The 27,592-nt window shown below is 37.3% G+C and overlaps 1 protein-coding gene across 1 annotated transcript in view; it reads right to left on the bottom strand.

The window, feature by feature from the left end:
• Positions 1–13,338: 13,338 nt before the first annotated feature.
• The window catches only part of LAPTM4B (lysosomal protein transmembrane 4 beta), a 104,847-nt gene continuing 90,593 nt past the window's right edge, over positions 13,339–27,592 (bottom strand). The window contains exon 7 of the mRNA XM_074200465.1: positions 13,339–16,032. Coding sequence (XP_074056566.1) covers positions 15,883–16,032 — 150 coding nt within the window. The 3' untranslated portion in view covers positions 13,339–15,882. The remainder of the gene's footprint in view (positions 16,033–27,592) is intronic.

Raw genomic sequence — 27,592 nt, 5'->3', positions numbered from 1 at the left:
TATAGGGAGAACTGCTTCCAGCTGTGATCTGCTATCCACTATTCTCATATATATATGTAACTTGCTGAGTCCCTCTGAAACTGCCTTCTAGGAAACGTGCTCAGTTGTTCATATCTGATGACTTCCAGGACCCCTGTGACATGTTGTCTAAATAAATGGGGCTATCATGTTTACACGGGTTGAAAGGGATCAGGAAAGAAAAAAGTACTGGTATTTGTTTAAGCAAATATAACATTTTGAAAGGGACTTTGAATGCTTTTATGGGGAATGATTATGTCATCCTCATTCCCACAAACTAGATAAGCTCCAGTGACTTCCTATATTGCCTCCTAGAGCAAATACAAAATACTCTGGAATTCAAAGTCCTTCATAACCTAGCCCCCAGCCTGTCTTTCTGTTCTTACACCTTACTCCCCAATACATACTCCTTAATCAAGTGACACTGGCTTCCTTGCTTTTCCACAAATAAGACATTCTATTTTTTGACTCTGGGCATTCTCTATCTCCCATCCTTGGAAGGCTTTTCCTAATCCACTCCAACTAGTGACCTTCCTTGCTTCCTTTAAGTCCCATCTAAGATGCTACCTTCTACAGTAAGCCTTTCCCAATCCCTCTTTTTATCCAGCTCTTTCCCTCTTCTGGTTATTTCCTTTTTCTCCTGCCCATAACTTGCTTTGTATATGTTTGAATGTGCTCTCTTTCATTAGAATGTAAACTCCTTGAGGGCAGAGACTGTCTTTGCCTCTTTTTTTGAACCCCCAACTCTTAGCACATTGTCTAGCTTATAGTAGGCACTTAATAAATGTTTATTGAATTGAATAAAATTAAACTATGAGCTCCCAAGTGGCCAACAGCAGCTTTTGTTCCACCTAGAAGCTCTTATGCTGGGCCATGTTGGAAGAGAAACTCACTTACCATAGTTTAACCCGAAAGTGATGAATTTTCAGTTGAATTTCACAATATTGGATAACTAACACTAGTCATCAATATCATAGGACCCATAGATAAATAGATTTGAATTGATGAAAAACTAAATCTTGCTTATTAAAATTAGCACTGGATTTAAATCAGAGGAACTCTAATGTCTGCACTGCTATCTATTGTTTGTGTGATTGGGCAAATCAGTTTACTTCTTTGGGCTTCCATTTCCTCCTTTGTGTAATAAGGGGCCAGATGGCAAATCTATGCTATTCAGTGTGCTATGCAGCAGATATAAACCCATCTAACTGCAGCTTCATTTCCCAGGGGTCTTGTGCTGACTTGAGGTGGATATTTTGTGACAAGGAAGAGATAGAAATATCAGGAAAGAGAAAAGGAAGAGGAGAAAACTTAGGAAAGCCATGTGGAAGAGGAATCTGAAGAGTCCTAAGCTTCTGAAAACAGAGAACCATGTTGGAAAGTGGGCATTGATTGCCTTCTGGGCAAGCTAGGAGTGAGATGGTGGTGTACCTGTCTTAGCAAATTTCATGTCCACATGGATCTCCTGGATTCTTACTTCCTTTTCACCTTCCCATCACTTCTAACTTTCCCCCATGCACTAGATACCACTCTCCTGGAAACAGAAATCCTGTTCAGATAGGCTGGCATCTGCTGTAAAGCATATAGGAAAGTCTATGCTTGCCCTTGTCTAACAGTCCATTACAGCTGTAAAAGATGAGAGTTGAACTAGATGATCTCTCCTGTCCTTTCCAGTTCCAAACACTTTGATCCTATGAATGTCAACAAGACCAAGACTGTGATCTTTCTTGAGAAATGATTACTTGGTTATTTTTGAAAAGGGGAAAGAGTACACTTTGGCATATTCTTGGAAAGACCACCATGTCAGCACATGATGCTTTTCATCCATTATTCCTTTCCTTCAGAGTCTCTATGGATTGAGTTGTTATCAAGAAGAGCCTATAAATTCATCCCTGTGAGACTCAATCACCTTCTCAAATGGCAGTTCTGTGTCTGTATCAGTTATGTTAGTGTTAAATCAAACATAAGACACTTGGGCAGTGACTAATCCCTTTTCTCTTGTAAAACTCTGACTGCATTGGCAGTATTCAAAAAGCAGTAACTCAAAAATAGCAAAAGTGGAAAGCTTTTCTCCTTTTACTGGGAGAAAGAGCTGAGATACTGCCCTGTCTGGGGCCCTACAGAAGGGGAAACTGTCCAGTTAGTCCAATGGTGAGTTTGAGATGAGAGACCACCACAAGCCATGAGAAATAAAAGGATTGGGCTAGATGATTCCCAAGGTCCCTGACACATTCCTTGATTCTAAATAATAATGAGATTGAGAAAATAAAATTTAATGCAATTATATTGACTATAGGACTTTTTTTTTTATTTTTGCAAGGCAATGGGGCTAAGTGGCTTGCCCAAGGTCACACAGCTAGGCAATTATTAAGTGTCTGAGTTTGGACTTGAACTCAGATACTCCTGACTCCAGGACTGGTGCTCTGTCCACTGCACCACCTAGCTACCCCAACTATAGGACTTCCTTAAAGACAAATAGAAGACTATGCAGGTTATTTAAAACAAGAACCCCTCCCTCCCCAAAGAAAGAATTCCAAATATGCCATGGGGAATGATCCAGAAGGTGAATGAATTAAACACGGTCTTTTCATTTCTAAGTCCTATAGTTGTTCCTCTTAATCAGAGGGGGGAAAAATAGAAATTTCAAAAGGACAATGAAAAAAATCAAACACTTATAAAATTTATTTGTTCAAGAAGGTGATTTTCTTCCTTTCTTTCTTTCTTTCTTTCTTTCTTTCTTTCTTTCTTTCTTTCTTTCTTTCTTTTTCAAGGCAATGGGGTTAAGTGGCTTGCCCAAGGTCACACAGGTAGACAATTATTAAGAGTCAGGTCCTCCTGACTCCAGGGCCGGTACTCTCTATCCACTGCACCATCTAGCTGTCCCCGAAGGTGATTTTCTTAATGCTTTTTCAATATCCACCAGAAAATATAATCAAATGAATAAATAAATACAATTTAGGTACACATATATCTAGTGCAAGGGTTCTTAACTTGGGGTCCATGGATTTCCAGTGGATCTGGACGATTTAGAGGGGGATGTCTGTAGACCTGATGTGGAAAAAATTACAGCCTTATTTTTACTAATCTCTAACTGAAACCTACCATTTTGTTCAATCTCTTAAAAACATTATGCTATGAAGCAGTTATAGACTTCATCAGATGGTCAAAGGGCTCCAGAACACACAAAAAAATGGTTAAGAATGCCCACTCTAGGGGCACTTAGGTACGGCAGTGGATAGAGCACGGGCCCTGGAGTCAGGAGTACCTGAGTTCAAATCTGACCTCAGACACTTAATAATTACCTAGCTGTGTGGCCTTGGGCAAGGCACTTAACCCCATTTGCCTTGCAAAAAAACCTAAAAAAAAAACCTCCCACTCTGGAGCTAAGCATGCAAACAGATCTGGAACTTTCTTCAAGCCACAATTCAGTCAGACCTGCACAGACCTTAGTTCATTTCCCTAATTGTTTAGTAACTTCCCCCTCTAGAAATTACTTTGCATTACTTTGTATATCTAACCATCAAAGGGAACTTTGATGTTCAGGCCCTGGTAACTGGGCTGGGTAGATACAGTAGATGTGAATAACAAAGGTGCTGTTTATGTTTTCCAGGAGAGTCACTAAGCCTACCTAACCCACTTGCTTCCTCCCCAAAATTAGGTGCCAATTGCAGGGTTAATGTAAAGTCAGGAAAGGGACAAATTTCCAAAGCCTCTCACAAACTCCCATTCCACAGAATTTCTGGGCACATAATTTCTTTCATTAAAAAGGATCATAGGTATCTCTTATCTCAAATAAGATGAGGCTACAAATAGGAACAAAGAAAAAAGTTTATCTGCTGAAGCTAACAAAGACAAGACCCAAAAGGGAGCTGAAAAGAGAAATAGAAAGAATGAAAGTACCGTTTGAGAGAATGATGTTAACACTGTGAAAGGTGAAGAGTCAGTGTTTAGAGTACTGGGCTTGGAATCTGGGAAACCTGAGTTTAGTTCTGGTCTTTGTTAGTTCTGACCTTTGAAACTGTCTGGCTCAGAGTGTATGGAGGAGATCAAAGTGTAAGACCACCGGATAGGTGGGAAGGACCTGGTTAGGAAGAAAAATGTTTTGTACATGGTAAGTACTTAAAAAAAATGTTGATCAAATGAAAAAGGGGGCTATTAAAATTTACTTTCTCTCTTATTTTACTTTATTTTTCTCAATTACATGTAAACATTTTTTACACGTTTTTTAAAAAAATTTTCAGATCCAAATTTTCTCTTTCCATTCCCCTCTCCCCTCCTTGAAAAAGCAATTGGATATAGATTATACATATGAGATCTTGCAAAACATATTTTCATTTTAGCCATTTACAAAAGAAAAGACAGACTCTCCCCTAAAAAAACTCCAAGAAAAATAAAAGTTTAAAAAGTATGCTTTGATCTTCTTTTGGACTCCATCAGTTCTTTCTCTGGAGGTAGACAGCATTCTTCATGTCATTCAGAATTGTCTTGGATCATAGGTAAGTCATTAAGAATTAGCCATCATAAAATATTGTCATTACTGTGTATATGATTCTGCTCACTTCTTTTTTGTATCAGTTCAGATAAATACTTTCAAGAGAATTTTTTTCCATAGAAATTAGATACTATTATAGAAAGTATGTTGTTCTTCACAACTTTGATGTCATAGAATCATAATTTCAGAAGCCTGGTAAATAAGACATGCTTCCTACCTCTTAACAGATAGGCAAAAGTGCAGTAGGAGACAAATATTTTGTAATATGTACAAAGTATTAATTCATTTTGTTTGACTATATTTGTTGTTAAAATGGAAGACTCTAGAGTGAAGAAGGGATAATAGTGGGGAAATAACAGTAATGCAAAAAATCCCAGAACATTAATAGGATCATTTAAAAGCCCAGAAAAAAAGCAAAATATTCAGGAGACCATCAAAGGCAGTTTTGTACTCTATTAAATTTAATATAAACTCAAAATAATAACATAACAGAAATAAAATATTTTATGTACTGTATAATCCTCCTTTTTGTTCTTTGCATATTGCAATGCTTATATTTGTGAAGAAGTTACAATTTCATGATAAAAATATTTTCATAAAGAAGTATGCTGGGATTAGAATCAAGGATCCTAAACTTGAGATGCTGACAGTGTTATTGACCAGATGTTAGGCAGATCACTTAATCTTGGTAAACCATAACTGTGAGTTATTATTTGGATTTCAAATTTTGTCCCATATTTTTTCTAGACCATTAACCATGTGGTATAGTAAAAAGAACAACAAACACTTAAGTGCCTACCATGAGCTAGGCACTGTGTCCCAATGGAAAGACCAAAGAAAATAGCAGCTCCTACTCCCATTTTTACAATAATATACTTAATATACTTAAGACTGGGTCTACTATTAGGCTTTAGCATGAGAAAGTATGACAACCAAGCAAAATATGTCCTCATTCATTCATCCCAAATTTCTAAAGATGTGAAATCCTTTCTCCATAGTCTTCAAAAATCAGTTTCTTAACTAACATTCTCAATTCATTTCTTCCTTGCTACTTCTATAGTTAAAATTCATATCTATAATTGATCAAATTATTTGATCAATTGATACTTCCTTTATTCTCCTCACTGACTTGTCTGTTATGAGGCAGATTCCATGTCATCAGTGTCCTAAAATCCCTTTCTTACCCTTCCTTGCTTAAAGAGTTGCAATAACCAACTTATCCAACATGTATTGTTCTGCCTACTAGTGATAAATTTTTCCATGCTTACCTAGGCTGGTCTTCTATAACAAAGTTTGCTACTATTCCCATACTCAGTCTTTTCAGCTTGGTAGAACTCTATAGACATAATCACAAAGAGGCTGAGTTCATCTCCATTATAAAACATTTGCTTTTTAAAAACCTTAAATCTTTTTTCACTATCACTTTGCAATCATGCCTGTCTCTTCTTGCCCTTAAAAATGTAAATCTTCAGGGGCAGCTAGGTGGCGTAGTGCTTAAAGCACCAGCCCTGGAGTTCAAACCTGGTCTCAGACACTTAATAATTACCTTGCTGTGTGGCCCTGGGCAAGCCACTTAACCCCGTTTGCCTTGCAAAAAATAAAAAAAAAACTAAAAAAATGTAAATCTTCCTTCTCTCAAAAGGTTTGTTCTAACATAATTTGGTGCCTCTTTAATACAGGAAAAGTTTGGTTGCTGAAAGGGGCAAGAAAAAAGTATTTTCCATAATGTAGAATTAATCAACTTGTGTAGTATGTCAGGTAATGGTCCTTTTATAGGTGAAAACTTTAATGGATGAAGAAGGTGGAAGAAAAAAAACTTTTGATTGATAAGAACTGCTAAATTCTAAATTGATAAGAGCTTCTAAAATTTTCATATGCACAGTTTAATTTGCCAAAGGGTGAAATTTCATAGAAATAAAATGGTTTAAATTACCCTGTAAAAGATATAAAGTGATGTCAATTTTGTAGCTTAAAAGTTTTGTCAGAAAAAGAACTATGTATCAAAAACTTAGAAAATGCAATTGTGAAATAAGTTTTCAGAGACATAGAATGTTTGCATTGCCAAGAAAGAGCCAGTTTGAGTTGTGTTATTCTGTAGCCTACATAATAGTAATTTTTCAGTATCCTTTCAAGAGTGATTGTAAATTGAGAACCATCTATTTGCCTGTTTGAGAGCAGAATATTTGTTTAACAGAACAGTAAGGACCAGAATTTCAGTTAGCAGAGAAATAGGTTTATGTAACTGCCATTGTGTGCCATGAAGCAAGGCAGAATAGACATCTGTAGCCTGTTCTCTCCATCCCTTTCTCCAAGGGAGACTTTCGCTATGACCAGAAGGGGAAGGAGGTGGTTAGGGTTAGAGGCTACTCAGCTTTTCTCAAAGAAAGAAGGTACCAGGTTAGAAGTACATCTATCTGCTCCCTTCAATATTCTTCTTTTAGGGATGTGATTGGGTTCAATATAATTCCTGATTATTGTGTCATTTTTATCATCGGGGGAAGGAGGACCAAAGCTTTTCAACCAAAGATCAGTTCCACAATGAATGCAAAAACCAAGAAATCTATTTATCTAAAATCATTGCAAAATAAGAATCAAAGAAGGTATATATAGAATATACTCTAGATCCCCCCCCCCCAAGTGAAGAAACTCTGCCATTGGGAGTGAGATAACTTAGCTCAATCAATAAAAGTGTGTCCTGGACCTCACTCAAGGAGAAACTCCTCAGTCTCTTCTGTAGCTATCTGGGATAAAGAAATGATGGAGATGGATGGTTCTTGTCATCTCCTTCAGCAATTTGAACTAGAATTGGACTCTTCCACCTTCCTTCTTGAAGGTGGAAACCAGAAATGCCCAAAGCAACTTGATGTTTGAAGAGTTCCCAAAACTACAGAAGACTGAAAATCCACTGTCTCTTTTACCAACTTCACCCTACCCTTCACAGAGGCAAAGCATTCTTCTTCACCAGTGAAGAAAGAGTTCTAGACCATTGGATTTGGGGACAGCAGTTAAATTCCATAATGATATAAAGGCCTGAAATTCAGTTTAAATTACCTTGAGTATAGGGCTACATTCCAGTGAGGGTCTTGGGGTACATAAATTGGATCAACCAAGTCTTGATCAAAGAAACATCAATTTCCATATCATTTGTCTGACAAAAAGAAGAATCCATATTTTCTGAGACCCTTCTAAGTAAACACAATGGACAGGAATCCATCCTATTTGCTCAAACTTAAATTTATTTTATTGTCTGATTAGAGCTTAGCTTGGGAAGTCTTTGAGCAAGATTTCCCACACTGGCTGATTTTTGGATGAGAAAGTAGAAAAGAAAAGCCTTGGTCCTGATTCAAAAATTAGTTATTAATACAAAAGGAAAAATAATTATTTCTCTCAGATTGATGGGTGACTGTTTTGTTTAAATACTTGAGATGTATTCTTTCATTTGCTTATATTAACCATGATTTATTACTTATTAGTGCTTTTATCTTACTGTTAAGTGGGTATTGAAAATCTCAAGTTGTCATCTTGAGTGGCTGGTTTCATATAAATGGGAATCACTCAGGTAGATTCAAAAGTAAGGGGAATGTATTCACCAATTACAAGCTTATCCCTTGAATCCTGAGAGTTTAAGTGCAGCCTTGTGGTGGTCCTTCTTTAGGAACTCTTAATATATCTGTATGAAAGAAGTTTGGGGTGAATGAATCAGGATAGTAAGTCAATGTGGGGGTCCAGGCAGGCAGGCACCTCATGTAGGTATTAGATATTTATTACTGACAGTTCCTTCATGTCTTAGTTTAGTTAATGAACTGATTCCGGATTTCCAGTCTAAAGCATCCCATAAGTATTTTTTTCAAATCATGTGTATTCACTAGAAGAACTAATCAATGTACTTTTAAGACATCACTGATATCTGGAATGAACTCCTTCCTCACCACCGTCTTGTAGTATCACTTTCCTTCCAAGGATCATTTCAAGTACCACTTCTTATATGAGGGTTATTCTAACTCTCTCTTGGAACCCCCAGTTATTAATACCTTCTCTACCCAATATTAGTTTGTTTTTATTTATCCATATACACGTTTCCACTATAGGATACAAACTTTTTAAGAGCAGATCTTGTCTTTGTATCTACCTGACTTAACATAGTGCCTCACACTGCTTGTTTAGTTGTTTCAACCATGTCTGACTCCTGGCAACTCCACTGGGTTTTCTTGGCAAAGATATTGGAGAAGTTTGACATTTCCTTCTCCAGTTCATTTTACAGATGAGGAAACTGAGGCAAATAGACTTAAGTGACTTGACTGAGGTCACACAGCAAGTGTCTCTGACCAAATTTGAATTAGATCTTTTGGATTCTAGATTCAGCACACCATTCACTATGTCACCTAGCTCTCCTTTGCCTTACTTAGTGGCCACTTTATACATAATTGTTGAATAAATGATCAAATGAATGTACTAAGTAGATAGGAGCCTGTTCAGAGGTGTCATAATGGCATACTGATTCTGTATATCCCTGATAGAATATGTTTCAATGTTTGATGAATCTACAAAGAGCATTCTACAGTAAACCTTCAGCCTTTTCCAGACTGCCTCTGCTTTATCAATCATTTCTTCTACTATAAACACATGACAAAGCCCAGATGTCACAATTGAAGGCAAACTGCAATAATCACAACAGGTTTCTTTGCTGTGTTCAGAGAGGCTTCAATCCAGCAAGCTCTGGAACTTTTTCTCATAAAGATGTGCATGAGCTGAGTGAGGGTGGCATGAGAAAAAGAAAGCTTGAGGATTCTGCTGCCTTAATTTAAGGAGTTGCTTCTCAAACAGCAGCTGTTCTGGCTAATTGGGTTTGCAGCGATGGGCGGAGGGGATGCCATTTTTCTGGTGTTGGCCAAGTGACAGCTTATCTCTTCTCCTAAAGTCGTGGGCTTCAAGTTGGCAGAAGGTCCACGTGGGCTTCTGGGCAGAAGGTCCTAGTTCTGGCCACTTTCCAGGTCCAAATGAGCTAGTCAGCAGGAAACTTGGCCAGTTTGCAGAACCCTTTTGGGTGAAATCCATGGGTGTGGAGATGTCTTTTTAATACCTCTTTTTCCTTCCCTTTCAGAACATGCATCTCCGATGCCAAGAACTCTTAAACAACCACAGAAGCTATTTTGGTATTACTAAGGGCTGAGTTAGGATAGTAGCAGAATGACTTACTCCTTTAGGCTAATGGGTGACTACTTTGCATGGGGTATGTGTTGATTCTCTAGAGACTTAACTGAGAGATTCAGAAGGAACTCCCCAGAGACCAACACGACTGAGGACCTCAAGACCATAAGAAAAAGTAACCTTTCAAAATATTCCAGTCAGTTTTTACAATAATCCTAGAGATCACCATGCTTCATTTTAAAGTAAAGATATAAGAGGAGATAGGAAAAAATGAAAGCCATTTAACCAAAAGCAAAGTCAAGAAGTTCTGAACTCCCTGTACAAATATGAGGTCCTGGGTGTTCTAGTTATGACCTGGTTCTACTTCTCAAAAAAATCAGCAGGAAGTGGGAAAGCAATAAACAAAAGTCTAATCCTCTGAGTTACGGGCAATTACCATTCCTGTATTTTAGAAGGGAAAATGGACAGAATTTTTAAAAAAAGTCAAGATTTTAAATGACTTGCCCAGTAAGTGTCTGAGGCTGGTTTTGAACTCTTGTAGTCCTGACTTCAGGTCCAATGTGCTAACCAAATTTGAGGCAAATCATTTGATCTCTTTGAATTTGGAGATTATTGAACTACCTCCTCCCTCTTAGGTTATTATGAAGAAGGCGATTTGGCATTGTCATGATATGGATGGAATCTCAGTGAAAAAAAACCACTACATTGATATTAACAAACTAGGTTTGAGTTCTGACTCTGGCACTTAGAGCTGGGTACTTAATTCGATTTTCTCATCCAAAATATGGGAATAAATATAGTTGTATAATACGTTGTCTTGTTTATCCTTCATTCTTGAAGATCACAATCAGGGAGGTGATACCATGACAAGCAAGTAATTTGGATTTGAGTGGGAGGGGGGTGCCAAGTCCCTAGCCTTACTTTTTCCTCCAGAGACATCTGATTCCAATGGCCAGATAAGAACCAGAATGACTGGAGATGACCTTGGATGTGAGGCAATCAGGATCAAGTGATTTGTCTGGGGTCAACCAGTTAGTAAGAGTCAGAGGCTGGATTCAAACTCAGATCCTCCCAACTCCAGGGCTGGTACTCTGTCCACTGTGCCACCCAGCTGCCTTAGCCATATAATTATCATAGTACTCTTAAGGGGAGCTATCTCAGTTTCAGTGATGCTCTGGTGCATAAATGTTTTGACCTCAACAAAATAAATAAAAATACAATAGAACATAGATAAAGTTGATAGATGGTTTTCTAAGTCAATATATGCCCTGCCATAATCTTTAGGTATGGTTTTTGTGGACCCTGTTTCTTTTTGAATTTGATGCCCTGCTCTAAGGCACATAATAACTATTCCTTTAAGAAAGACCACTGGGACAACAGAATCCTGGGGGGGGGGGGCGGATGAAGATATTATTTCATTAGGGGCATGAATTTAGAAATGAAAGAAAAACACACAGAATCACTGGCAGCCCTGAGCCAGAGCTAAATGGGCTGCAACAGACTTTCATGTTCACTAACAGCATGTTGCGCAGAGTCCTGGGGAACCCTTCATGGAAGTTTTCTCACCCTATTCACTTATACATTTTTCTCTGGAGGGTTCTTCCCACCCACTGTTTGGGGAAACTGTAGATTGCACCCATTTGTGCATTAATCTTAAAATAATTCTACTGCTTTGTTCCTTCTTGTCACTTACTTTGTTTTTTTTTAATGTTTAATTAGATTTAATCTAGCTTGTAAGCTTTTGAGGGCAGGGACTCTCTTTTGCCTCATGTATCCACAGCACTTAGCAGTGTTTGGTATATACTAGGTCCGTAATAAATTTTTACTGATTGACTGTATTTGTTCTAGAGGCAATGGGTTTTGCATGTTTTGAAAATGGGTAGCATTTTACTGGTTGGGACACAGGCTGAGATATACAAATTGATCACCCCAAACAGACCCTATTGTTGTAAACAAATGTTGTTAAGGTCTCCAGAACAGATTACCTACTTTTCAGGATTGTAATGAGCTTTAAAAGTCTGAGATTACTATATAAACAAGAATTATTCAGATTTTTTATTCACTCACTAATTATAAGATAAAATCAAAACAAGCCTGAGGTTTTTACCTCATTCATAGCAATTTAGAAAGATGATAAAAAAAAAACAGCACTTGTCAGTGTTGGAAATATGGAAAGAAGGGTACTTTGCTGTATCATTGGTAGAACCGTAAATTGATCTAATTCTAGAAAGCCATTTGGAATATATATAGTAGATGCCCAAGCTGTGCTAAATGGATGTAATGGAATATTATTAAATAAGAAATTGGGAATAGGAGTAAATATAGATATTTGTAGCAAGATTCATATGCACTGATGCTGGGAGAAGTAAGCAGAACCAGGAAAATAATATGGAAAGTGACTATAAACAAGCAGTCAAACCTCATTGTTGTAAAATTATTACCAGCCTTGGCCGGATGGAAAAGCATATTATGAGGTAGTTCCTTTCTGATTTTGTTGAAAAAGGAGATTATAAGCGTGAAATACTACAAAAAAAAAATCAGATTTTATGATGTACTGGTAGGCATTGCTGATTCTCCCCCCTTTTCTTTTAAACTTTATATTTTTAAATTGTTGCTTTTTAAAAATTTTTAATAAATTCATTTATTTACTTTTCCAATTACATGCAAAGAGAGTTTTCAACATTCATTTTTCTGTAAGGTTTTGAATTTTACATTTTTCTCCCTTCTTCCTTTCCCTCTCCCCTCCCCTTGACAATGAGTAATCTAATATAGGTTATATATGAATATAACTATGCTAAACATATTAGTCATTTTGTAAAAGAAAAATAAAGAAAAAAGGGAAAAACATGAGAGGGAAAAATAAAGCATAAAACAAATATTAAAAATTGAAAAAAGTAAGCTTTGGTTTGCATTCAGATTCCATAGTTCCTTCTCTGGATGTGGATGGTATTTTCTATCACAAGACCTTTAGAATTGTGTTTTTTCATTGAACTGCTGAGAAGGGCTACATTCATCATAGTTGATTATCACACAATGTTGCTGTAAATGTGTAGTGTTCTCCTGGTTCTGCTCACTTCACTCAGCATCTAAACTGCTTTGTTATTCTCTGGGAGGTGAGAGATACATTGGTTGTTTTTTTTTTGAAAGGCAGTGGGATTAAGTGACTTGCTCAAGGTCACACAGTTAAGTTATTATTGTCTGAGTTCAGATTTGAACTCAGGTCCTCCTGGGCCAGTGCTCTATCCACTGTGCCACTTATTTGCACATTTAATTTAATACATATATATATATATATATATATGCCTTCTTCAAAAATGGGTAAAATTCCCTTACAAATCTTTCTTTTCTACAATCTAACTTTTGTATGAGTCTAGAAGCTAGAAGCTGTGGAATTTAGGGAGTATTTATAGAAAGTAATAATGAGTGACACTAATCGAAAAAAATAGGCTGATTCAAAGGGATAAACATTCTCCACTGCAAAGTCTCTTGCTTATTAAGGCTACGCTTAGACCCCAATGCACACCATATGCAAAACAGATGAGAAAATGCTGGAGAGGAGAGTAGGTCACTGGCAGGAGTTAGAAATAATGGCTTCAAATGTCTGTTCCGTCTCCCCTAGAGCTCAGATTAGCAGATTTTGATTTTCTCTGAATTTTTTTTTCTTAAAGAAACACATAGCATGGAATAAACATATTTATTTCTTATTCACATGGAAATTGTGTAGCATTTACATGACAATTCTCAGGAAAAGGGGGTGGTCCATGGGGCAGCATTCTCAGAAGTTCCAAAGGCTATTTTCTTAGACGTAGGAGGACGTAGCACTTTTCATTGCAGGAAGCCTTCAAATAGATTATATTTACCAATGAACAAACAGTGGAGTTGCTGACTTTCAAACAAATGAATGTATCAAAGTTCTTCAGTTCTTTAGGAAGTTAATAACCAGGAAAAAAAGTGCTGTATCCATCTCCCCAGAGGAATTTGGGGTTTGCATTACATTTCAGAGGGTCAACAAGCAGAAAAGCAAAGAGGGAGTAACACTTGCTGGGCAGAGAGAGGTAAAGAAAATCTTGCTGCCTAAGTTTGAAGGTATATGTTTTACTAACTATGTGCCTCAGAGACTGGGCTAGACAACCTCCTTGAGTGACCTAGGGTAGTCTTAATGAGTGAGATCAAGCAACAGGACCTCACCCTAACTGGAAGAGGCAAGGAAGGAACTGGCTTTCACCAGACTTGAGAGCAAACTGTTGACCTGCAACCCACCAAACATTTCCTGGGTGACCTGCTCCTCTCTCTGCCTCATCTCACTCTCTGGATACTGTTCCTCACATCCATTTCCTTCCCCAACTTCAGGAAAAAATGTCTACTGCCTTCAACTCCCAGGAGCAGTTGTCTTTCACTCTCAAGTTTCTTTTTTTCTCTTGAGTTGAACAACTCTATCACTCTTCCAACTTCCGTAGACCTCCTCTGCCCAGAAAACCTTTCTTCCATCAATTTACCAACTTATTTGTCCTCATTAAGGACCTTCTGCAATCTCTTCCAGGAGTCTTGCTCTTGAATAAGATGATGGTTCTTTTCTCCCATCAAGTTCCCCTTAATTTGAAAATAGTTTTGTAAAACAGGACTTGCTCAATATAAATCAAGTCAACTAAAAATATGTTAATGCCCAAGCAAGTCATACAACCATGCTCTAGAACAAACCAGACTCAGATGGCATTGACCCTTCACTAGTGCCTACACCTCACCCACCTATGTAGATATGTACTCTCATTCTTTCCCTGTTCTTTCCTACCCTCCTTCCTACCTGGCCCATTCTAATGGAACCCAAGGGTTTCCTACTTTTCTGTCTATCACTTTACCATCAGAAATAGTAAAATGAATGAAGCTGTTTGGGGATGCCCCAGAAGAGGGTAGAGTCATGAAATCAAGATGGATAGAGTTCAGGGTATGTTATAGGAGGTTATGAAAGGAGGAAGAGGCAGAGAGAGCAGGGAGCAGATCATATTCTGCTAGGTCTGTTCAAGAATAATATAACACATGAAACCTACAGCTTTAGTGAGGGACTCAGTGTCAGAGAAGATAGAAAATAGTGGTGGCCAAAGATATAACAGTAATGTTATGGTTTGAGAAATCAAAATCATATAGACTTGAGAACATAAGCTATGTTAGACATATAGTTCAACATTCTCTCATTTTACAGGTGAGAAAACTGCCTTAGAAAACATTGTAGGGACTCTCTGCCTTCTTCCCTAGGTAATGTGGGAAATTACAAGCTTACTCTGCACAAAAACTACCAGTACTATTATATATGTTTTAGACCCAGTCATGGTCTCTTGAGGGAAAGAAGCAAGAACTGAGAAAGTGATTTGAAATTCTAAACACTCTTGATTTTGCATCTTAAATATCAAACCTCTGTGGAAGTTCAATTAGAGAATGGAACTATGACTTGAACATATTTCTAGTGGTAGGATGGTTGATGGGTCAATGAAAGGAGATTGGTTAGCTCCAGTCCTCTTTCAAGTCCATGGCTTAATTAGACCAGTATCAGCATCTCATGTTCTGGGGATCATTTTTCTGCAGAGAACTCCTCCTCATGGAATTACAGATTGAGTGAGTTTAAAAAGACAAGAGTAACTTTTGCCCAGGAGGCAGTAGACATAATTGGAGCATGGAAACTATTGACTTCTAAGTCATACAAAGGATTATCAGGTGAATGCTGTGATAGTTGAAAGATCTATCCCATTCCCCAAAATAAAAAGTGAGACACTTTAGCAAGCATCAGGCCTACAGAACTCAAGAACTGTTGAGAGGAAGTGAAAACCCTTTTTTGTCCCTAATTTTATTCTATATATTTTCAAAACTTAAAGGTCCCAAAGATGGAGAATATTTCTCACCTCTATTTTAGAAATTTTCATGGGCACCAAATAAAACTGTTTTCAGACTTAAGGCCTGGTTTTTCCCAAATGTTGAATGTAAGGAATTCTTTCAAATGAACCTACTATTGGCTTAACGCAAATGTAAAAATTCTGCAGCCCAGGTAGAAGATATAACTGAAGCACATTTTAAAAATTATTGTTAATAAATTTTTAACATATCAGGGTTTGAAAATAACAAGAGCTCCACAGAAGACAGACAGATGGGCAATCATAGGGGGCACATATCTGAATATTCTATTGCTCACATGTCTGAGGAAAGCTGTTGTTTCCAACGTCAAGCCACCTTTTGGCTCAGGCAGATACATAAGGTGGTGGGGGTTCTTTACTTGCAGCATCACCTCCACTCGCACCAGCACCTACCCCCATACCCATACCTGCCCCTACCCCTACACCCATTGCAGTTGAGGCTGTAGTGGTATCATCATAGGGTGGTAACAGCACCTGAGGAGAAAAAAAAACAGACGATAAAGTGAAAAAGTTAAAGCAAAAAAAATCAAACTCCAATCACTGAATTAATTGAAATTGTTTCACCAAAGTCAGTGGGAAAATAGACTCATTGATCAAGTTCAGTCTTATTAGCCGTATGCAATTCAATTCAATTTGGCAAACATTTTTCAAATTCCTACTCTGTGTACAACACTGTTCTAGTGCTGAAGATACAAAGACAAAGGGGAAAAAATTTCCCTCCCATATTTCTCTCGAGGAGCTTCTGTTCTTCTGGGAGACACAACCTATACACAGATCAGTCAACACAAGATCATTTGAGAATGAAAACATTAATAACTAGGGAGATTAAAAAATGATTTCTATATCAAAGAACACCTAAGATGAGAAGTAGTCAGTAAGTCAATCAAAAACCTTTAAGAAGAGCCTACAGTATTCCAGGAGAGGAGCAGCTAGGTAGGGCAGTCAGTAGACTAACAGGCTTAGAGTTAGGAAGACTCACCTTCCTGAGTTCAAGTCTGGTCTCAAACACTTACTGCTATGTGACTCTGGACAAATCATTTAACCCTGTTTACCTCAGTTTCCTCATCTGGAAAATAAGCTGGAGAAGGAAATTGCAAACTATTCCAGTGTATTTGCCAAGAAAACCCCAAATAGGGTCACAAAAAGTTAGACACAACTGAAAAGTGACTGCTAAGCTCTGGTAATACAAAGAAAAGTAAATGACATCTAAAAATTATAAAACATAGGGGTTGCTAGGTGATACAAGTGTAGTGAGCACTAGTCCTGGACTCAAAAGGACCTGAGTTCAAATCTGGTCTTAGACACTTAATAATGATTACCTAGCTGTTTGACCTTGGGAATTGTCTCACAAAAACATGGAAGGTCAAATACAAGTAATAGCAATTCAGAACACTCAGCTGAAACATGGAGTGCATAAAGGGGAATAATGAGAGATTTTGAATTCCTAAAGATTGGAGTTACCTTCTTTTATCTTTTCCTGCCCTATTTCTTCCATGACCCATCATGTTTTCTTTTCGCATTCCTGAAACTGGAGTTATAATCTGGAATTTTTGTACTGAGGGCAAAGGATGGCAGGATAGAGGACAAGAGAAATTCATCCGGGCTGTGGCTATTGTAAGGAAGAAGCAAGCTGAGAGATTGCAAGGTTTTTAGATGCTCAAGTACTGAAGGCTGCTGAAGATGATGTGGAAAAGGCAGAATGGGGGCAAAAGGTAGAGTCATTTGTAGGGAAAAGATGCCCCAGGATGAAGTTGTCTTCACTAAGAGGAGAGTCTGGAGTGTACATTTTTTTTTTAGGTTTTTGCAAGGCAAATGGGGGTTAAGTGGCTTGCCCAAGGCCACACAGCTAGGTATTTATTAAGTGTCTGAGGCCAGATTTGAACTCAGGTACTCCTCACTCCAGGGCCCATGCTCTATCCACTGCACCACCTAGCTGCCCCTCTGGACTGTACATTTAACTAAATAATAAAATGTACACTTAACTAGTTTCTTCATCTGGTTAAAAGAAGACCTCTTTTCTCCTGTACTGTTTGCAAATAAAGATTATTTTTGGAAAAAGAATAAAGCCATTTTAGCCATTATATTTTATAAATATAATTGGACTTCAAAATTTTTTTTTCAAAAATGAAAATATTGTTGCTCTAGTCGACAAAAATTACCTAAGTTTTTAAGGCATCTCTTCATTAGACAGGGTATCAAAGTCCATCCTCTTGCTTGATATCTTTCCCTTATGTCCTTCAAATTCATTAGAATTCTCATACCTGTATTTGACTGCCATGCAATTTCTTCAACTGGTATTTCTCTGCCTCTGACATCATATGAACATGAACTCAGGACCTTGCATTTCCTTAAAAACACCTTGACCCCATTGGCTTCCCTGATCTTTTGTCATATGTGGAATGAAGATGAATTCAGGAGTCCCATCTATAGAACTGCAGAGATCTTGATGTAGATATATGCCAAATCCTAGGAACAATCTCTTAGATAACTTCTATGGACTCTTTTCACATTCCCCTGCCTGAAGATCATTAATGCCTAAGGCACTCTGGTGACACCATTTATTGTTTATCTTCTTTTCTCTTTGCCATCCTGTTTTGATGATATTGGTTCTTACTCTGGTATGGGGGCCTAGTATGCTGCCTTAGTTTGGCAGATGCCAGCAACTGCTCCAATTAAGAAGATGGATGCTGCCTAATCACTCTACCTTGCCAACAATATTCCCTTGAGAAACTTCTATTAAGACACAATGCCCTCGCTTAAACAAGTCAAATGAAAAGAGCTAACATCTTTCAGCACTGTCCAGCTCCCCTATTTCTTTAGGAGAAAGATCCTATAAATCCTAGCAAAGAATTCCAATGATTATATAGTAAGAGGAAGAAGTACAGCTTAGTAGGAGTACCAAACCAGAAATCACAAGATGTAGATTTTCATCCTGTCTCTGCTATCAGAAAAACTATTTGACTTTGCCCAACTTACAGTAACTCCTGATCTCGGTTTTTCTCATCTGTAAAATGATGGGATTGAACTAGATGATCTTTGAAATTACTTCCAATTCAAACTTTTGCCAGTCTAATAATTTTATGGATGGGATTCTATAGAAGTATGGGTATTCTATAGAAGAAGAAAAAATATAGCCAGACTGTCCTCAAAGACGTAAGTCTAAACTAGGCCAACCCATGACTTTTGGTTGGTTATCCCAAGACCCACTAAGCATACTAAGTAATGATTTTGAGGTGATTTTGCTTAGATCAGGCAAAAATAATCAGAAATCTTAAAAATTCTTCTGTTTTGTGACATCAGTTACAAAAAGGGAACAGCTTATTAGATAATTTATGATATAGTACTATTTGAAAATGTTAGTGGTGGCTGAGTTTGGCTTTCCTAGCATGGAATGAAAGATCTATGAAATTCAAATGTTCTAATTAATATTAGGAATAAAAAAAATGGAGTAAAAACCACAACCTAAATTTTTTTTCTTCTGTTGAATAATAGCCAAGCTTTGTAAGGGGAGTACATTTTGCATCCATAGTCATATAAAAAAGTTACCTAAATATTTGTGTTTATTCTTTTGTATTCTTAAATATTCTTATTTGAATATATTGTATCTTCGCAATTAGGGTAGAAAGTAAGACACAGGTTTTTAATTTTTTTATGTATGATTGTTCCTATTTTTCCTTTGCACAGAACATAGAATAACTCTTAGTGACACAATGGATAAAGTACTGGGTTTGGAATCAGGAAGGCTCAAGCTTCTTGAGCTCAATCCTGCTTCAAATACTAGCTGTATGATTGTGGATAAGTCACTTAACCCTGTTTATCTTAATTTCCTCATTTGTAAAAAGGCCTGGAGAAGGAATAGGAAACCATTCCAGTACCTTGCCAAGAAAAATAAAAAATGGTGTCATGAAGAGTCATGAAACAACTGAACAACAAAAGAATATAACTTTCAATGTTTATTGGCTAATTGAAGTAGTAAAAAGGGTATGAGAGACAATATCAGGAAATAAGGAAACAGTTGTGATTAGGTAATTCCCTCCTCTCCAGCTACCTGATGAAATTATAGATGAGGCAAGTAAGAGACAGTGAGGTGTTGCTACACTGATGCTGCTTTACAAAATTGGAAGAGAATTGATAGCTATTGTCAGGCTTTGGATGTGCTTTACTCCTGTGACCTTGAAAAGTAGGACATACTCTCTAGGGAGAGATAATCAAAGTGGGTTGTAGAGAGAGTTAACAGCAGAGGAAAAACACCAACCCATGAGAAAGGATCCCTCTTTGTCTTTCTCCTGTTCCCTCTACTAAAGGGCAGCAGGGCAGGAGGTCAGGACAAGATTTCTCCATCCTCTGCCAAAATGCCAGGGCACTTTGCATTGGAGTTACTTGCCCATAATGAAACAAAATACCCAGAGAGAGTCATTTGAGGAAGCTCTGAGAAATGCTACCCTGAGAGCAGAGATGACAGCTAGCTATGGATTCAAGAGACAATTAGTTCTGGAAATTGGGAGTGGAACTGTGGAAAGGAGCAGAACCAGAAAGAAGCCCAGCTGAGTGATTTCCTCAGCATAGATGTTGTGTCCAGAGGCCATGAGAGTGAGGATACCACAAGAAGAGAGAAATATGAGCTGCTTTGGCCACATGTATTATCTGTGTCCTTCATACATATGCTTATTTTCCCTACCAAGACTGTGTTCATTTGTGGGAAAGTATTCTCCCTTAAACCTGGGATAATTGTTCTTTTTTTTAATGCCATCTCAGTAAATGCCTTTGCTTTGAACTAATTATATTTTTGCTTGACTATTAAAGGCAAGAGTACTGGTGGGCACTTATCAGTATATATTTGAAGTTTCTTGGGTCTAAAGTGATAGTTGTAAGTTCATGTGGAAAGAGGAACTCCAGAGGAGACCCAACAGAAGGAAATGAAAAGAGTGGTGGGTTGGAGCCAGAAAAGTAACACAAAACAGCCTCTTAAATCCTCACTAAGGGTTGAGTTAATGATGGCTCCCAACAGCTGTGAACTGATCCAGCCTTTCTGGAGAGCAATTTGGAATTATGCCCAAAGGACAATAAAACTGTACATACCCTATGATCCAGCAATAATTCTAAAGAGATCATGAAAAAGTGTTAAAAAAAAATCACTTGTACAAAAATATTCATAGCAGCCCTGTTTGTGGTGGCAAAGAATTGGAAATCAAGTAAACATCCATCAGCTGGGGAATGGCTTAACAAACTGTGGTATAAGTACATTATGGAACACTACTGTTCTCTTAGAAACCAGGAGGGATGGGGAATTCAGGGAAGCCTGGAAGGCTTTGCATGAACTGATGTTGGTTAAGATGAGCAGAACCAGAAGAACAATGGTAGATCCTAACAGCAACATGGGGGTGATGATCAACCTTGATGGACTGGCTCACTCCATCAGGGATAATTTTAGGGGATCTGTGATGGAGAATACCATCTGTATCCAGACCTCAGTTCCCCACTTTGTAAAACAAAGGTTGCCGCTAGGTGACCTGTAAGATCTATTCCAGCTCTATTTAAATAAAAGTATAGACTAAATGAGACCATATTTACTACAGAGTGGAGTTTAAACAAAGACCAAAGACAATTACCTCCAATTTTAAGAATTTTAAAGGATATTATCCCTAATATTTTATTTTTTCCTCAAGGATATGTTTTTTCTCTCAACACATTCATTTTGATCTATGCATATCATGGAAAAAATGTAAAGATTATCAGATTGCCTTCTGTGGTGAGGAAGGTGAGGGAAGGGAGGTTGGGAGAAAAAAGTATAAAATTCAAAGCCTTACCAAAAAATGATAGGTAGAAACTACTATTGTATATCATTGGAAAACAAATATAATATTTATAATTTTAAAAAATGATGGCTCCCAATATTAAGAAACTGCTTGCATTTCTACTGAAATACTTTCTTCACAATAAATTTGTGATAATGGTAATCTAGATATGGCTTACCCAGCATCCCATAGTAATTATCAGAACTGGAATTCAATCCTCTGTAGATTCTATATCTAATACCCGTTACTTCAAACACACACACACACACACACACACACACACACACACACACACACACACCCCAGTTTCACAGATTGGAGTTGGAATGGTGAGGTGTAAAGAACAATTTTTGATATCAAAGGACCTACATTGAAATCCTGGTTTCTCTCACCTCTTCCTTGTGTGATCATGGACACCACTACTTAACATTTCTGGCTTTGGGTTTCCTCAACCATAAGACAAAGGGCTTAGACATGACTAATAAGGACTCTTCCAATAATCTATTTCTGATCCTATGACTCCAGAATGACTCCCTGTTGCTGTTTAGTTATTTTTAGTTGTGTCTGACTCTTCGTGATCCTATTTGGCTTTTCTTGGCAAAGATATTGGAGTGGTTTTTGCCATTTCTTTCTCCAGATGCAATTATAAATGAGAAAATTGAGGCAAACTGAGGGCTAAGGGTTTGACCAGGGTCATGTAGATAATAGGTGTCTGAGTCTGGATCTGAACTCAGGAATGTAAGTCTTCTTGGACTCCAGGTTTAGCACTCTGGGTCCACCTTGTGATCTGTCCCTTAGAACTTGAACATAGGGGCAGCTAGGTGGCACAGTGGATAGAGCACCGGCCCTGGAGTCAGGAGGACTTGAGTTCAAATACAGACTCAGACACTTAATAATGACCTAGCTGTGTGGCCTTGGGCAAGTCACTTAACGCCATTTGCCTTGCAAAAACCTAAAAAAAAAAAAAAAGAACTTGAACATAGTCCAATCCCTTCATCTTGAAGACAAAGAATCTGAGACTCTGAAAGTTAAAGAGACCGTCCAAAGTCACTTAGTGGAAAATCTGGGAGAAAAGACAAAAATTTCTCAATTCAATGCTGTTTACAATATCCCATGCTAATCTCTAGCAGGCCTGGCACTGAATTCAGTCTGCAGTTCTTCCTAATCTCTAGTAAACGTACTACCAGGTCAGCACTTGGAAGATGACAGTCCCTGAATGATATTGTACTCCAGTGACTTCTGTTTATATTTATGGCCCAGTATTTTAATGCCTTTTTCTAGGCTACTTATATCCTGAAGGATGTCTATATTTCTGGTTTTGTCAGGAATAATATTTGAGAACTTTTTTTAGATTTCAGTTCCCTATTTTGTAAAACCAAGGTTTGCGGCTGGGTGACCTCTAAGATCTATTCCAGCTCCATTTAAATAAAGTATAGACTAAATGAGGCCATATTTACTATAAGTTGCTGATTCATTTCCCTGGCAAGGAGAAATGGTTCTGACATGGTGCCATTAACTCAACTTGACTTTAGATCTTAATTAACTTTCTGGGACATCCAACTTTTATCTGCGCCTGGCAGAGTCCAAGCTTCCTCCTAGTGCCAGACATACTTCTAAGACTAATGAATACCATATAAAGGCATTAATGTGGTTCTTGGCAACTGTCCTCTATCTGATGAATTGTAAAGATCTTATCTATGGTACCATATAAGCTAGACTTTTATTAAAATTTTAGGAGCTTCCAATTGCAAAAATAGGTCACAGATATTATTAGATCTATTATCACCTCATGTTCAAGGCTGAATCTATGACCAAAGATGTCACCACTAGAAAAGAAGAGTAAGATGTTCTAAATACCTGCTCCCTAGATGTTCTTTAAAAAAATTAGGGCCCTGGAGTCAGGAAGACCTGAGTTCAAATCAGACCTCTGACGCTTAATAATTACCCTGCTGGGAGACCTTGGGCAAGTCACTTACCCATTGTTTTGCAAAAAAAAAAACAAAGAAGTTATTAATGACTTTTGGGGATTTATTTTTACACCATAGTTATTTCTTTATATACTCTGACCCTCTCCTGTAATTAAGAAAAATAAAGTCTACTCATACAGTGGCCTTTTTATTCAATTGTCAATAGTGGTAGAATATGTTTTATCTTCTGTCTTCCAAGAAAGGGCTAGGCCTAGGCCTTTAGTCTGAGTTCAATCACCTTTTACAGTTATTTTTATATTGATTGTCTTTGTGCATTTTTGTCCCTTTGGTTTTGCTTTCTTTCTTCTGTATCAGTTTATATGCCTCCCTATATTTTTCTGAATTTTGGATTTTTTGTTTTTTGAGAGATTCTACTGTATCCATATATCACAATTTCTGTGATTAATTAGGAACCTAATTCATTTTGTAATTCCCCAATAAAAGGCATCTATAGTGCTTCTAGCTTTTTGCTATCACAAAGAGTTATTTTAATAGATTTCTGTCTTTGACCTCTAGGGAACCTTGGATCAAATAGTATGAAGAACTGAGTGACTTTTTTTGCTTATTTCCAAATTGTTTGCTGAAATAGTTGGATCAATTACCAGGTCCAGTGGGTCTGTTTATTTCTATTCCTTCTGTCAGCCTCTCCATCACTATTTCTACTTTTTACTTTATTTGACTGTCTTTCCTTTTTTGCAAAACATGATAATAGTTGTTTCCTTAGATATGTTCTTCTGCTGAAGTGTTACTTTAATGGCCTATGATGTGGAGAAGACTTTGGACCTTGAATATGATGACAGAGAACATAAACTCTTGGTTGTTGTATGTCCTTCATGCTTGAAGAGGACCAAAATGTTATAATGATATCAGTATCAAGGCACAGTGTTTGGCTGTAGTTGATCATGCCAACACAGTCTTGGAAGTGTCTACTACAGGTCAGGTACAAATAGCATGCATGACCATTTGGGAGGGAGATGTCTTTATATTTGTATATCTCACATTTCTCTAGATAGGTACTAGAAAGCTCTGTATACAAGTCCAATAGGCCACAGTCTGTTTTTTCATGGTTAGCTCAGCAAAGTTCATAGTCTCATCATGAATCAGTACCAGAAATTTAAATCTCTCAGTCATAACAATTTTCAAAGAAAATCTACCAAAGTCATAGAGTATTGGAAGAGAGGGAATTCATGCATGCCAAAAACCAAATGGATGATTAGAGTACTGAAATAAGATGATGAGAAGCAGCAATTTATTATTTAGATGATAGTTTCAAAATACAAGAGTCATTTTACAGTTATCGTTCAGTAACCCTGTTTACCTCATTTTCCTCATCTATAAAACGAGCTGGAGAAGGAAATGGCAAACTACTCCAGTACCTTTGTCAAGAAAACACTAAATGGGGTCAGATACAACTAAAAACAGCTATTTTAGAAACAAATGAATAACTCTTGCCCTCAAGGATCTTATATTCATGGCCTCTAAGTTTCCTTCCAGAAAACTTAGAATATAATTCTACGAACTATTCAAGCTCCAAACTCTTTTCCTTCTTTTTCCATGTAGAAAGTCTTCTGACATTAGAAATCCCTTCAAGTTTTGAGTGAGTAAGGGCAAAAAGAAATACACTTTCCTAAATACAGGCTCTACCATGTTTCTGTCTTTGGAGAAGAGGGAGATAAACCCTTGCTGGCCTTTCTGTAGCCCTCACACAGAATTAGAGAATTAGATGCAATGACTGACTCATTACTGAGAATTCTGGTACTATCCCTTACCAGAACTGCTGTGATGGGGATGATGGAGTTTTAATGGTATGTTTCAGAGATTCATTATGAGACTGACTGAACTGTATCTACACTTGTATTTAGAGGACACATCCTAAAATACCATGAAATTTCTTTAAAACAGGAGTGAAACCAACTCAGAAATCGGCAGGCCCATGGAGAATACATCTCCCCCAAATGCCTCTTGCCAAATGTTCAGTGAGAGTTGGACATATAAATCTAGTTTTAAAAATCACACTCTGCTACAAATCTGAATTGTAAAAATAAACTGCAGAATTGAGTTTAGCCATTTGGAACTGCTTCTTGTCATTTAGCAAACTTTAATTTAAAATCAACAGTTGCAACATTCAGATGGTGTGCTCTCTCCGAAATGTTCAATTATGTTCTAGCTTTTGTTCAAAAGTCAGAATGACTGAATTTTCAAAAAGGGAAAGTCTTTGAAACTCTCATTACCTTTCACAAGTCCAATTCTGATATATATTATATATTATTATCAGGGCATAGTGGAAAGAGTGAGAAGACAGGGACTATAATCTAAGCTTTGACAGTATGACTTTGGGCAAAACATTTATTTGGACCTCGATTTTCTCATCTGTAAACCAGGCTACATGATCACTAAGATCCTGTGTGGTGCCATAGAATCATGATCATGGAACCTAAGGTACTATGTGATGTCATCTAGCTTAGTCTCCTACATATTGGGCTATATGGTCTGTGGATAAGAGTGCTGGATCTAGAATTAATTAAAACTTGAGTTCACATACTGCTTCAGATTCCTATAGAGAGTGGCCCTGGGCAATCCACTTAATTTCTCTCAGCCTCAATTTCTTCATCCATAAATATAAAACATAAAAAACCCAAGGGTTATGAGGTTCAATTTACATAATATATGTAAATCACATTGACTTAAAATGCTAAACATTAGCTATTGTTATATTGCCAATAAAGAAACTGAGGCCCCGAAGAAAAATTGCCTAAGATCACATAGGCAGCAAAGATAAAATGAGTGTGATTTTAATTTTGGAGTCCTTTGACCCGCAAATCTTGTGCTTTTATAGGAATATTCTCTCTCTCTCTCTCTCTCTCTCTCTCTCTCTCTCTCTCTCTCTCTCTCAGGAGCACATATACAAAGATGTCCCCAAAGTCTTAGTGTACTTTTAAGCTTTAGTTCATTTGTATATAGTTTCCTCCATGTCCAAGACATCTCCTACCTCACTGCAGGATTTCTCCATTTCTCTCCCTCTTTGTTTATCTTTTTATGTGTTGTCTTCCCCCATTAAAAAAAAAGATCAAGGTCTTCTAACTGCATCCATAGCCATCCCCAGTTATTCTTAAATTTTTAAAAAATATTTTATTTTCTCCAATTACATGGAAAATCAAGTCCTTATAAATATCTATCTGAATGATACAGTCAGCATCATTGCTGAGGAAATTTGCTAAGGGCTCTCCTAATCTGTATAATTAAATTTTTTTTTTAATTTAAGGCAATAGGGTTAAGTAACTTGCCCAAGGTCACACAGTTTGCCAATTATTAAGTGTCTGAGGCTGGATTTGAACTCAGAAACTCCTGACTCCAAGGCCAGTGCTCTATCCACTGTGCCACCTAGTTGGGCCCTCTTAATCTGTATAAATAACAAAGATTTGCTACCCACCTCACATGAAAAAAAAGGGACAGAAAGGAAAAAAATTCAGTCAGATTGGCTAGAAATGAGACATTAACTGCATCATCTGAGAATAAACATTTTGAAAATAAAATATGGAAAATCTAACTTTATTTTATAACGTGTGACATCAAATGCTACATACATCATGTCAAAAGAACAAATGAGAACACCAGTCAGGGCATTTTAGAAGTTGGCATTTACTGATATACTGGGTGCTGACATTACTACTGATAAAGAATGACTAAGAAAATGATATCCATAGGGTTGAAATGCAGGTTAACTCTATTTGCAACTAAAATTTTTAAGTAACAGTCAATAAACACTTATTAAGTATCTCCTATGTAATGATACTGGGTATATGATGGCAAACAAAATAAAGTCCCTTCTCTCAAGGAGCTCACCATCTAATAGGAAACTTTTAAATGAATATGCATAAACAAGCTAGCATATAGGATACATTGCAAATAATCAACAGAGGGCAGGCACTAAAACCAAACAATATTCCATAAGCTTGAATTTTAGTACTGAAAAACCTCTCATCAGATATGGATATCCCAAAGTGGAAAAACGCTTATTGAAGGGCTTCTGGCAAAGGCTGGCTGGATGACCACATGTTGAATATGACATGGATGGGATTCTTGTTCAGGGATGGGCTGGAATTAGTGAATACTGAGTTCCTTCCTAACTGATATTTTATGGGGAAAAAATAGATCCTTGGATAGCTGGTCAGACAAAAAACATTTCCAGGCATTGGTCTATTCTACTATGGCATTGTGCTGTGCTACAAAGAAAGATAAAACATAAAGTTTTTGAGGAGCTCTGTTACTATT

The sequence above is a fragment of the Macrotis lagotis genome, chromosome X (assembly GCF_037893015.1).
Source record: "Macrotis lagotis isolate mMagLag1 chromosome X, bilby.v1.9.chrom.fasta, whole genome shotgun sequence".
In the NCBI taxonomy this organism is placed as follows: Eukaryota; Metazoa; Chordata; class Mammalia; order Peramelemorphia; family Peramelidae; genus Macrotis; species Macrotis lagotis.
The sequence above is the reverse complement of the archived record's forward strand: the minus strand, read 5'-3'. Positions and strand labels throughout refer to the sequence as shown.